Source organism: Vidua macroura, chromosome 8 (genome assembly GCF_024509145.1).
Source record: "Vidua macroura isolate BioBank_ID:100142 chromosome 8, ASM2450914v1, whole genome shotgun sequence".
In the NCBI taxonomy this organism is placed as follows: domain Eukaryota; kingdom Metazoa; phylum Chordata; class Aves; order Passeriformes; family Viduidae; genus Vidua; species Vidua macroura.
The window spans coordinates 15983867-15997772 of NC_071578.1; the positions used below are offsets into that span (position 1 = coordinate 15983867).

General features: G+C 35.0%; 1 protein-coding gene across 4 annotated transcripts in view; it reads left to right on the forward strand.

Annotated features, from left to right (window-relative positions):
• Positions 1 to 13906, forward strand: part of EXOC6 (exocyst complex component 6) — an 88917-nt gene that overhangs the window by 26450 nt on the left and 48561 nt on the right. For all 4 annotated transcript variants that reach the window (XM_053983642.1, XM_053983645.1, XM_053983644.1 and 1 more), the window contains exons 6-13: positions 4127 to 4331; positions 5390 to 5545; positions 6219 to 6287; positions 9646 to 9729; positions 9823 to 9869; positions 10266 to 10386; positions 12282 to 12353; positions 12890 to 12987. In XM_053983642.1, coding sequence (XP_053839617.1) covers positions 4127 to 4331; positions 5390 to 5545; positions 6219 to 6287; positions 9646 to 9729; positions 9823 to 9869; positions 10266 to 10386; positions 12282 to 12353; positions 12890 to 12987 — 852 coding nt within the window. The remainder of the gene's footprint in view (positions 1 to 4126; positions 4332 to 5389; positions 5546 to 6218; positions 6288 to 9645; positions 9730 to 9822; positions 9870 to 10265; positions 10387 to 12281; positions 12354 to 12889; positions 12988 to 13906) is intronic.

Consider the following 13906-nt stretch of genomic DNA (forward strand, 5'->3'; position numbering starts at 1 on the left):
GGGCTATGCACTTATACAATTGGAGCTTGAATTTTAAGTCAGAGATAAGGTCATCACACATTTCATACAGCTCTGTTAACCATGGCCTTAGTGTTTGGATTTTGATATGTTTCTTGGGAGGTGGGTCCCAGCTGCTTCAGGTGGTTGTGCTCTGATTTGGAATAGTTAGAACTGGTGTTTTTGCAAGTCTTCTTCCACAGTAAATATTACAAAAAACCCAAACCCATCATACAGTGGAAATAATTCAGTAAGTCAAACTGCTAAGGTTGTTGCTGAATCTTCTCAAATCTTCTGTGAGAGGGACTGAAGAACAGTGAGCACAGTGTTTCAGAGTGAGCTTTTTGCCCTGAAAGACTTGGATTTGTTTTTTGACATTGTTACAAGCTTTTTTCCTAACTGTGGGAAAGGCAGAGTTGATGAGTTATTTAGGTTACTAAAACTCACTGAGACAGTCATGCATCCTTTCTCTGCATAAACCTTCCAAGCATCCAAATAAACCTTAATACTTAAAGGATGCAAATATGAAAAATTCATAATTTGTATAATTTGGTTCTACCCATATCGGTATGAAAGATATCAGAACAAATGACATTGTGGTAATTTGATTTTGTTTTTCTCCATTGTTTTGGAAGAGTGCCAGAACGAAGCACTGGATTTTACCAGCAGCAAATCAACATTTCCCAGAGGTACAATGGATCTGGCAAAAAACCCCATCAGAATTTATATGATGGGGTTATTTGATACCGAAATGTCAACTGCTTTCTTTGTTGCCATTCTCAAGCATTATTAGTTTGATAATTTCACTTTCTAAAAAAATTTCCTACCACATCGTTATTGACAAAAAAGGTATTCCACATAGCTTGTTTTTTTCCACACAGGAGCTCTTTAATCTGATTTTCAGAAATACTGAGCCTTTGATTTACTTTACAGAAATTTCAGAGTTAGTAGTGCCTCTATCTCTGTTCACGGTCATTTGGGCAACTGACAAAATTTGTATGCTGGGAAAGTTTAAAACTTAGGTTTGAAGTTGGTAAGGCAACTAGATGTAAAAACAAAATAAATACTTGTGGTAAAATAATTTCAATTGCAATTTTAACATGTCACCTTCAGGATCTCTCTGAATATGATTTTTCTGTAGCATTATCGAAAAATCCGAAGGAACTCCCTTTAAATGTGTTTGGTAGCAAAGTTCTAGGTATTTACTCAGTGGAAATGTAGTAAGCAAGATTATACAGTATTTCCTCTAAGGGAAGCACTAAAATTGGAGAATATTACTATTTTTTCTTTGTAAACCAAGTTTGTTTCCTTAATTAAAATAAAATGAGGATTTTGTCTCTTGTTTTTTTTTCAGCAGGAAATTTTGGGATATAACTACACGTTTTTTTTACTAATAAGCTTGTGTGCAAATAAAGTATTCTCAGTAAAATTCAGTCTTTGAGTTCATCTTACTCCTGATTTGTGTAATTTCTTTACTGCTGTAGTTTAACTTGATGGGGCTTTTTTGGTAAGTTATGGTATTTCTGTTTACTGCCTCCAAACAACACTCTGCTGATAAAAATGTTAGAAGTTCTCTTTGTCATTTAAAGCATAAAGGAATACTTAATATACACTAAAATAATGATAATTTTCTTTTAATTTTGAGGTTTTTATGTGTTGATGTATTATATTCTATACAGACCTGACTGTTCTGTGCCTGGAGCATTTTGCAAAGAATAAGATGATGCAAAACACTAATATTAATTTTGGGGAGTGTTGGGGGGCGGTGGTTGTTTTTTTTTGTTGTGAGGGTTTTTTAAAATTACTTTTGTGTTGTGAGTTGGTTTTTTTCTTTCCTGGTTCTTGCTGGTATTAAAGGTTCAATTTTTATAGTTTGGAGATTTTAGTAAGATCCATTGTACAGTTTTATTGTTCTGATGTTGAAATGGATCAGTTCTCCACAGTCTTATCATATGACCCATATTGGTGTTTCAAACTTGTGTCTTCAGTTTGAAAAAAATTACAGTTTTTGCATTGAGGAGCATATTGTCATAAGATCAGCTCAGAAGACTAGGCAGAAGAATGCTGTATGTATATTAAAAATAACTTTGAAGATACTTCTTTAACTCATTTGTAGTCAAATGGGCAATCTTCACCTTATGTCATTGATAATATGTGATGGGAACTAATAATATTGTCAAAACCTTCAGTATTGAGTTAAATCTATGGAAAGTTTTAAAATCTAAATATGTAAATACATCACTCTGTGAAATGATATGCAAAACTTTTTTGTTTAAATCCTGACCTGCAGATGACCTTCAAATTAATAAGACTTTAGTGCTTTATCAGAACAGATGTTAAAAGGGCAAGGTCCTGAGCTCCATATATGTGTAATTAGTGAGGGACTCTAGAATGGATTTAGAATGGATTATGTTAATTCTGATCTTAGAGCCAGCAGTCAAAAACCCTTCCAGATGAACTAACAGTGTTCTGATAAGCTGATCTGTATAATTTAAATAAAAACCTTTTATAAGATTTTGGCGCTATTATGGTTTTATTCCCCAGAAGTCTCACCATGTGGCACTCTTGGCCATTTTCTATTTAGAAAAACAAAACCCACACACATCAACCCCCAAGACCTTTTCTTATGTGCAGCATTCCCATCACCTTATGTATATTTTATATAAACCAAGCATATAACAAAAGCTCCTAATTTACACTTGAAACCTCTTTATTTGCAGTCTTCTGAAAGCAGCTCTGTTCTGGAATAAAAGAGAAGATTTTTCCCATCCTCCAGCTATGCTGAGTTGTTAACTTAGAAATGTCTTGATTAAGAAGATCCAAAACACTGTCTTAATTTCAGAATTGAACAAGAAATCATGGTTCTAGTCTTAGTCAATTTTTATTGTTTGTCTACTGAAGGAAACCAGAAGCTTGAATTACATTTTTTGAAAGTAATTACTTACTATATTTGCAAAGTAATTTCCAGAAACTAAAGAACGGTAAAGGACACTTTTCTAGGTTTTCTCATTTGAAGGGATTTTCCTCATATTCAGCTTTTTTCCCTCAAAATATTCTGGTAATTTTTCAAAACAGATGATGTCAGACTTTAAGGAAGAAAAAGGAATTAAAATTATGGAATAAAAGCTGAAAATGGGTGAAGGCTATTACTCCATATTTGTGAAAAGAAAGAGTTGGAACTAGCAGCAAGTTAACTCCATCTGATCTGAGTGTTTTATGCTGAGTGTTTAATGCTATTTCCATTTAAGACCAAGGTAGAAGGCATCAGTTTATCTTATTCTGTTCTAATCGGACAAACTAAATTCATTTCCTAACTCCCTCCAGGGCTGAGTAGCTGGTAAGAATACTACATAAAGGGAAATTATTGTCACATCTGCAATTGACTGCTGTCCTACTCATGTTTAGCCTGGTTCCTGTGCCTCCCTTTGAACTGTGGTTGAGATCACGGGTTTGTTGATAATGGTACTTTGTTAATTCAATGTAGTTGTTTTCTGGATGGGATAGACTGTGTTTTGTCAGAAGAGTTAATAGGTTTGTGGTTTGCAGCAAAATATGATATACTACTGGGAAAAAAACATCGGTCAGGATAGATACATACATGTCTTTTCTGACTGAGGGTGGTGTAAAGAGGGTGGGTGTAGATGTGTGCATGTGTTCACATATACCTGCAGAAGGCAGACACCTGCAGGCATGCTTTTTCAATATTTTTTCATTGTTTGGTGCATATACTGCAGTGTTGGGTGATCGGCAGTTTGTGTTTCAGAAAAACCCCCAAATCATAAAAAACTCTAATCAGTTCAATCTAGAAGGGACGATAACGATTATGGTTTCAGTGTCTTCATTCTGTAGGATGCAGACTGATGGTTCAGGATACTGGGACTGTTGATCAGAACAGTTAATACAATAGGAGCCTACTTACAGTTTTGACGTGGCTGAGTCACTCTGGCACTTCACTGGGTTTTTTTCCAAACTAAAGCATGATAACCTTTTGATTGTTAATTTTTCAAGAATAGAGTAAATTAATTAGATGCATATTGATTCCATGTGTGATATTGATATATGTATTTGATAAATTATTTTGCCAATTTTTTATAAGAAGCTACATAGTTTTATTTTAATCTCTTTGTAGATACTATTCTGCTTTGAAAACAATGGAGCAGCTAGAGAATCTGTATCTTCCTAGAGTTAGCCAATACCGCTTTTGCCAGATAATGATGGAAAATCTTCCAAAACTGCGTGAAGAAATAAAAGAAATATCCATGTCAGATCTGAAGGATTTCTTAGAGAGTATTCGAAAGCATTCTGACAGAATTGGGGAAACTGCCATGAAACAGGTAAGCCAGCCAAACAGAATGACTTCAGTCCTGTTGTTTACTGAACTTTTCAGTTTTATTAGTCTCAAATTACCTCTCAAAGATTACAGTCATCCCACAGACCTCTGATTAAGGGTGGAGAGCTGTGAAATGTGACCATGGTGTGTGGTTTCTATCAGTGCCCTAGACAAGAAGTAGTTTCCTCCCTGAGAAAGGAAGGAAAAATGCTGTGTATCTCGGGTTTCAAGAAATTATGAAGTACTTTGAGTAGTCAGCTCCTGGACAGTCTGTATCTCAGCAGCTACTGCACCAAAACAAAGAGCAGTCTATCTGGCCAGGATGAATTAGACAAAGAAGTGTTGAGATAACTGCCTAGTTCCCTCTAAAGTGCTACTCGTACAGAAGACCGAGGTAAGAGCCAGAAGGAGACTGAGGCAGCTGGAGGCCTTGCTCCGTCACAAAATAGTCTGCCACTTCAGAGCACTACCACTAGGCAAGCTTTAAAGCAGTTAATGCTTTTAAAATTTATTCGGAGAGCAAATAAGGTTTTCATTTGACTTCTTGTTGGCAGAATTTGGGTTGGGTTGCCATTTTGTCATTTAAGGTTCTTGTAAAATGCAGCATTGATTATTATAAATGAAAGTTAATTCCAAGGTTATGCTGTGCTGCCTTCAATAGTAAGGGCAGTATAGTGCCTTTGACTTCTGCAGCTGACTGCTCACTTAGACTTAAGGCAGCAAAAAAGCATGTGGGAACTCAGATACCTGTACTTCATTTAAATATTGATTCTCTGCAATTTATGATGAGGAAAATTGCAGATTGATTTTTAAAAATTTTTCTGCCTTTAAAATGTCATTCTGGGGATTAGGGAAAGTTATGCAGGATTCATTATTGAATTCATTTATCATCCCAAACTGATTAAAGGCAAAATCACTGGTGTAGGCTGAGGGTGTGCATGCACCTTGCAGTTACACTGATGTGTATTCAATTGCAACACTTGTTTTTCATGCCCTAGGATATACTTACCAGTGATGAAATTTGAATTTCATGCCTCTTAATTGATTCTACTCTTAAAACAGGCACAGCAGCAGAAAACCTTTAGTACTGCTCTTCAGAAGCAGAATAATGTAAACTATGGTCGGAATATGCATTTAGGTAGAAACAGGATTTTGGAATCCAAGAATGAAATCACATTGAAGCGAACATTTGAAGATGAGGATGAACATGAAGAAGAGGTAACTTTGTACTAAATCAGTTCATCTTATTTAAAGTGAATTTTGTAGGTGTATTGAAAAAAACACGCTGTCGTTACACTTTCTTTAGATGGTTAACATTAGTTAGAAAACTACACAGAGCACCTTCAAAGTGTATCAGTCCAGATCAACATTTTAGGGTGAAAAATTAGTGCTAAAATATAAGTTGTATTAATGCTAGCTTTAGCATTATGTTTGAGAACATTCAGTTATACAGGACTTTGAGTTATTCTGGAATTCAGTTGCAACCTACATCGTACATTACCTGCCTGCTGTTAGTGTTATGTGGCCCACTAGAATATTCTGGTGTTGCTAAATCCTGCATTTTGGTGTTGAGGACCTCAGCTTAGGTAAGAACTCTTTCATCTGTCAAATACTCAGTATTCCTAAATTGAATAAAACAGTGAGTATTTAGACCTTTAAATGTGATGCTGTGGAAACACAGAGAAAGGAGTGTAGTATTGTAACAAATAAAATTTATGACTGTAATGCAAAAGGAGGAGAGATTGAAGCAACTGTTTTATTGTTTTCCAATAGAAGCTATCCATTTTTGAGTCTTTATTATGTAGACAAGTTCTGTTGGTAATATATCCCATTTTGCAGGGTCTATGCTTATTATGTTTTATATACTCTTCTTTTTCCTTTCCTTCTTCAGGTTTTAACTGTCCAAGATCTTGTAGACTTTTCTCCGGTCTATAGGTGTTTGCACATCTACTCCGTTTTGGTATGTGTTCAGGTGACCTTAAAAAGAGATTTAAATTTTTGAAGTTACATATTCATTTTCACATTGTTCATACTCTTTATAGTAACCAAACAAGCAAATGTATTGCTTCTAGTGTTAGTAGTTCTGGATGAACCAGCTGAGATGGGTATGGGTACTCAGGGCATGAGCTCATGTCCTTTTGTATGCATAAAAAAGGACACTCCAGAACTCATTTATTACCTAGGTGTTTTTAAATATATATGCAAAATATGCTTGTTTGCCTTAATACTGGTATCTACACTTTCACAGTTCCCACAAGTGTTCCATGTTACCCAAATATTTGGATGAATGTTACAAAACATAGGAATATTCAGTCTGAATCTTGTGGAAATCAGAGTAGTAGCAATAAATAGGAAGCAAAATCTGGACAAAATATTCTGACAGGGTGTGCCCAGGCAGATTAGACTGGATTCAGTGGCAGAGACACAATAGGCTATTTTAGTTTCTGTAAAAGAGATGCAGTGCACAAGCTTACAAGGAAGAAAACTCTTCTTGGGAAACATGGTACTGAATTATTTGTTGTTTTTTTTTATCTTTCCTGTGACTCAGTTACTTTTGAAGTCAGATTACTTATAGAATTCAAGTATCAATGACACATAGGTGATGTACTTGTAAGTATTGCTAATCCTACAGTCTCAGCTGCACCTGCCTTCAAGCATTCAGGTTGGGTTGTCTTCTTTTTATGGAATACTTGCAGATTTGTTACATGAAAGCTTGCATATTGAAATACTGTTTAAAATGTAATTTCACTGTAACTTTTTTTAATTAAGGAAAAATGCAAATAAAACCATCATTAATTGTTCATCTCGCTGAAAAGTTGGGAGGGACAGAAAGACAGGCTGCCAGAATTATTGAAAGAGTGGACTGTTTCTTTTAACAGAGAACAGTGTGAAACAACACATTAAAAAGAATGTCTAAAACTAAGCATACCAGTTGACAGCTGCTACTTCTTTCTTTAGTATAATAAAGGAACAGGAAGTAAAATTGACAGATGACATTTAAAAGTAATACATAATTATATTTTTCACTTTGACAAGGATCCTGAAGTTCCAATCACCCTTGTTCCAAAGATATGCTTTTTGGGTCTACACTGAAAGTTTTCTAGATTCCAAATTTACTGGAGACAGAAAACAACTTGGAGTGCTCCCTGATATCAAAAAGGATTGTTGATGTAGACTTCTGTATTTCCTGCCAGCATAATTTCCTTAATAAGCCATGATAGCATCATCAAGAGTTGTGCATTAGCAGCTTTTGGGAGTCCTCATTTACCTTGCGTTGAGTTTAGAGAACTTGATGATGGCAGAGTAGGGGAGTTGATACCAGATGGCTTTTCATTTATATAGTAAGGACCTTACAGCAAGTGTTATGTTCTTAATGAATTCCATCTCTGCTACAAAATTGTAGAAAGTATTCTAATTTCACACAGGACAGAAATTTTCTACTCTGCTTCTTCATATTGAAGAAGAAAGCAGGATTTTTATATATCTCAGAATATTACACAGCTTGTGATTCCAACCTAGCGGTAGCAAGATACATGCATAACAAACGTAGACTGTATTTATGGACCAGTAACCTTTCTCCAGACTAGGAACTTATGAGAAATATACATAAAGATCTTGTTTTAGCCCGTGTATTGTGTGAGATGCTGTATATATAAATTCTGGTGAAGATACCGCTGCCCCTTTTGCATGTAATGCTACCTTTTCATAAAACACTGTCACAGTGCAAAACAAGTGTCTCTATGGTGTGAAATAGTTTTTGATATAATAGAAATATTCCTAAAAGTTTATAACAAAACATGAACTGATTTATTATTTCTGTTGATAGAAACTGTAATCAGTAATTAATGTAAACATGCAAGTTTGGAAGCTGGGCAAAACAAATGCATTGCTTTGTTATATTTTATCTTGCCTAGGCTTTGCTGATTCAGTGAGTGAACCATCAGGGTTGTTGGTGTATTCTGCTGATTGCTTCAGCACATCCGGTTCAGTTGTTACGCCTGAATTGTTAATCGTGACTGCATAGTATCGTGTGGTCTGTAAATAATCATAAGATACTTTACATCTCTTCTTGTGGTGTGGATTTGAGAAGAACAGCTAGTGCTTTTCACTTGAGAAGCTTTGTCAGGACTCGGTAGAGATTTGATGCTGGAGGTAGAAATCAACAATCTGAAAATGGCACTGAATATTTGAGCTGGAGGTGAATGGTTGGTATCTGTGTTCACTATGTTTGTATGAATTGGAGCATACTGTGTAAAATTCTGCTGCAACAGACGGTGTTAGTAAATTTGCTTCTTGGTTTCAAGTGGATTTTTTTAAGCAAAGTCTCTCTTTTAGGCTTTCTTAGGTTAGCAGTATTTCTAAATATTGCTAAATATTCATTATTAACTAAATTTATATCTTATAAATTAATATCTTATAAATTTATATACTAGGTGAGTAATGCTGGATTAGTAGGATAAAATGTCTCTAATAATTTGATTTGGAGACTTTTTGGAAGACCAAGTAATGGAATTCTAAATAGCAGTGGCCTAATAATAGGCTCATAAAACAAAACCAAACCTTAAAAATGCTAAGCTGTTTTATTCTGCTTGCATACAAATTGTATGTGGTGTGGTAGATAGACGAGTCAATTTAACACTGATTTCAAATGGACAGATGGTTTCTACTGAATGGGCATCTTAATGACATGAGTAGGATGTCACTTGAATTCCTCATAATATAATCTTTAGGCACAGAAGGTATTGTATTTTTGAGGATTGTGATAGGAAAAAAAGTCTAAATCCACACTCATTATAAATCCAAAGAGAATAAGCACATATTCAGTAAATCTCATGTGTCTTTCCTCAGGCAAAGCTAATGCAGCTAAGTGTTCAGATGTGCCAAATATTCACAGAAGCATTTTTGTAACAACTTTATAATGCAGTTACTTTCTTGAATAACCTAGAGAAATGCTTTAGGAGACAATGAATTTCAATTGTACAGTAATAGGCAATATGCTTTGTCTATGAATATTAATATACTCTGAAAGTTGTAGTTTAAAACTGGACATACTGTTTAAAATGCATAGTGTTGCTTAGCAAAATGTAGGCATTTGAGCAAAATTTCTATTTACAGTACAGGCTGTAAGCTTCTCTACAGAAAAAGGTAGTTTTTGTGTATTTCATGCTTGCAAAACTTTGCTAGTGTCAGCTGGAGGTTTACAGGCAGAATAAATACAAAATATGTGCTTAGTTTAAGAGAATTCTACCTTTAAATTAAGAACAACTTTTCTCATACTGAGACAATATTCTTTTTTTGACTACTTATGTCTCTTTTAGGGTGATGGAGAAATATTTGAAAATTACTACAGAAAACAAAGGAGGAAACAAGCAAGATTAGTTCTGCAGCCACAGTCAAGCATGGTAATCAATACTTTCAGTTTTGCATTGATTTGAGTTGAAGCTAATGCCTAGTGGTATTTTTGTTCCTGAACTTGTTTTCTTTTTCATTAAAAGCATGAAACAGTAGAAGGCTATAGAAGATACTTCAGTCAAATTGTAGGGTAAGTTTTCTAAATGAAAATTTATTTCAGTTTTTTTGTGTTGATTCTTAATTCAACCTGTGTTCTCCTATTGTCAAAGAACTTTTTTCTGCAAGATTCAGTTTCTGCACAAATCATGTGTTATTGCAGTATCTGAGCAGGAAAGAGCATCCAGATTCTACCCAGCACCGTGCCCTACAAGGGCCCTCCAGCAGCCTGGGCTCCAGATGGCATGAAACAAACTTTTCACATTTTTACTTCATTCTGGATGAAGCACAAGACCAAACCTAAAGTGTCCAAAGTGACCAAAGTGTCACTGCTCCAGTGGGGAGGGTTTTGGGTATGCTTGGGTGTGAAAGGTAGTATTTGTTCTATTATTAGAGACAGCTGAATAATTTAAGTATTATTTTGTTCTAGTTTCTTTGTAGTAGAAGACCACATTTTACATGTAACCCAAGGATTGGTAACTCGGACATACACTGATGAACTCTGGAACATGGCCCTTTCCAAGATCATTGCTGTTCTTAGAACACATTCAGTAAGTGAGAAGTCTTATCAGCATTGCAGTTTGAATCCTCTTACTTCAGAGCCCTGTGTATTTAAAGCTGGGATAGCAACAAAGTGAAAAATTACACCTCGCTCATGTTTTCTTTTTCTTGTGATTAAAAATTGCTCAGATTTGGGAGGGAGCCTGCCAAGCTTTTGTTTTTCCCAACAGTATCAGGCTGTGATCCCCAGCCATGGGCTATTTGCATAATCCTCCACTGATTTACAACTCACTGGGTCTTCCAAACCTTCTCTTAGTCCAGCAGTTTAGAATATGCAGAGTTAATCTGCTGTTATTATTGCAATCCTTCCTCATTAGTCTCAACTGACCTCTTCATTAGATCAGATTGAATAGTTCAGCACTGAAAGCACCACCAGGAAATAGTTCCTAATTATCATTCCAAATGCTGTGTTTCCAAAATAAACTCCACTAGCAAAACCCTTGCAGCTCTCTCTTCAGTGCTATAGTTGTGTTATGTTTATGTTGAGGTAAAGGTATTAGAAAAATTCTGTATCACTTGGGTCTTTCAGTGCATTCAAGTGTGTCTCATAAAGTTATATCCCTACCTTATCTGCAGTGATGCTGGATGCTATTTCTTATTTCTCTGTGAAAAACCAATGGAATACACATTGTTCACTCAGACTGAGTGATAATAAATTGCTTCAGAGTTTACTATTGGTGTCACTTTTACTGTCAGAAAAAATACAAGAACTTTATCTTTCCCTTTTTGAATGTTTGCTAGCAGCCTTTCCTTTATGCAGTATTGTTTTTTATTTTTATTAAAATTGATCTTTAATTCAAGAAGTATTTTGTATTTCATATATACTGGGGAAAAATTGGGAAAAAGTTGAGATTGCAACCACAGTTATCATAGGACCTTTATTAGCAGTGGTACCTGAGATGTTCTCATACTTCTTTTACTTCTTTTGAGAGGATTATTTAAATGTATTCATCCAGCATTTTTTAAAGCTAAATACTTTGCTAGTTAATTGTCACCATGTGGATTTATACACCTATATAAGAATATGATAATTTAAAGGTTGAAAGTAATGTAATCTCTAAAGAACTCTTCAAAGTCTTGTCATGCTCTTAGTCCCTTTCTTCTCTGTATGCATAACTCCCATCAAACCCAATTCAATCAGAATCTCTCTAACATCATCCTACTGAAGACTAATGTTTAGATAAATAAACCATATCCTTCCTTTTAATAAAGTGTGCTAAGAGCAAAACTTCAAGAAAGGTGAAACAGGTGTATATTGTTTTCAACCAATACTGTGTTCTCATGCAGCTTTAAATTATTTTAATATAATTTTTTTACTTTATCCAGTATTTCAAATGGTGAAGCTGAGCTGAAAGCCTTAGTTGTATGACTCTACTCCTCTGAAAATCAAGTTTCGGTTTCAGTCATCTAGTAAATAACTTAATGTCTTGACCTTTTTATCATCCAATTTAAATTTGAAATTGTTTAGAAAATATTTTATTAAGCTTTACCCATACAGCTGGAAAAAACTGTCTGAGCTGGCACAGCACTAGTTAGATCCAAGCTTGGTGGTCAAAAGAATGTCCTGTGGAACCTCTCTGATACTGATTCCACCGTGTGCTTATGTTCCACTAAAATAAATGTAATTTGTTGATTTTCAGTCTCAGTACACCATGCTGGTGCTTACTGAAACTCATATTTTAGTTGACTTTTTCTGAACTTTTACACCATTGATAGTTATATAAAAATTTAACAAATACTTTCATGTGGCTAGACTAAGTAAAGACAAACAAGTCTAAGTTGTTTTTCACTAAGGCTGGAGAGTTTAACCTGTGGTACTATTCTTGGAAAATATATGTCCCATATTTTAAATCCTTTCATTAAAACCAGAATTTCTCACTTTCAGTCATATTGCAGCGATCCTGACCTTGTTCTGGAACTGAAGAATCTCATTGTAGTATTTGCTGATACTTTGCAGGTACATACTGTATTATTAATTTACCTGAAATTCTTGTAGTCAGATTTTAAGTGAGTGCAATGTTCATACTTTCCTGAATCATATATACAAATCAAACCCAAAATTGCACAGTAGTATTAAAAAAAAAAGTATTTCTTGCCTTAGGTCCTCATTTTCAGTATTATCAACTGAACATACATGTTCTGGGCTATCCTGCAAGCAGTTATTCATATCTGTGCAAAATTAATGTTAGTTTTGTGAATAGCATTCCAGTTGTCATTAACTGTTTAGCTGAAAGACTAAGTGAAAATCATTGGAAAGTATTCTTGCAGTTTTTAACAAACAAGGTGAAATGGGGCAAATTTCCCAATGCATAGGATAAATAATTTGGTAAAATTTTAATAAATCACCACATAGTAGTGTGCTAAAAGTACTATAATTTGTTTTATAGAAGTGGTAAGATTGAATATAAGTCTTACCTCAGACTTCTAGAGTGCTGTGATAGGAATTGAGTGTTTTGGTTCTTGAACTATCCCCTCTTCATTTTCATCCTTTAGGGCTATGGTTTTCCTGTGAACCGACTATTTGATCTTTTATTTGAAATAAGAGACCAATACAATGAAACACTTCTTAAAAAGTGGTCTGGATTGTTCAGGTTAGTATATCAGAATAGTTGTGCCTTTTGTTTTTTGTGCCATCTATTGTTTTTGTCTGAGCTCAAGTTTTTATTATGTAATTCAGAAATAATTTGTTAACTCAGGTGTTGTGTATGAATTTCAGGTTGGTTAGGACTAAGATATTCATCACACGTAACTACTAATTAGAAGAAGAGACATCAAGTACTGCTTCTGTAGTTAGTGGAAAGAGGGAAAATCTCCAAAGGGACATTATTGGAGAAACAAGCAGGGGAGAGATATCTGTTTCTCTTCTTTAGGAACTTGATAATTCCAGGTTATTGCAGTAGAGCTTTAGTTTCCTAATTTAGGTTGTCTTAATATCTACTGTTGGCTGATATGCATATCTGCCTGACAAACTACTGACATTGCCACTATGTCTTCATGTTTTTTTTTAATGAAGGACATTTTCCACCAGTTCCTTGGGATCATTTGATTGAAAAAAATCAAAACCCAGGAATACGTCAGTCAGCCTGAGACTGACCTCCAAAGCCTATTTGCAGATAGGGTGTGATGTCTCAATGTGCAGAAATTGTTTGCCATAAAATGTTTTATTACAGAAAACCTTAATATTAACTTGACCACTTAAGCTTCTCCAGTTCCCTGTGCTTCTGTTATAGACATCTGACCAGTACAGAAGTGCAGAGGGTGCCCAAACAATGCTCTGGCCATATCCTGCTTGAAGTTCTTTCAGTCATCTCCGTTGACCATATGTAGCTCTGGTGCCAAAGTGAGACACTCTGAATATCAGCTTTAGTACAGGAAAAGTGCAGGTTTCCTTAATCAACAGGTATATTATGGTTTATTCTGGACTGGATTAGTTGCTCTAAAGTTCCTTTGCTGTATTAAGCACATATAAAAACACTTCTGGGTATTTTTTTCCTCTCTAATGAGACATAC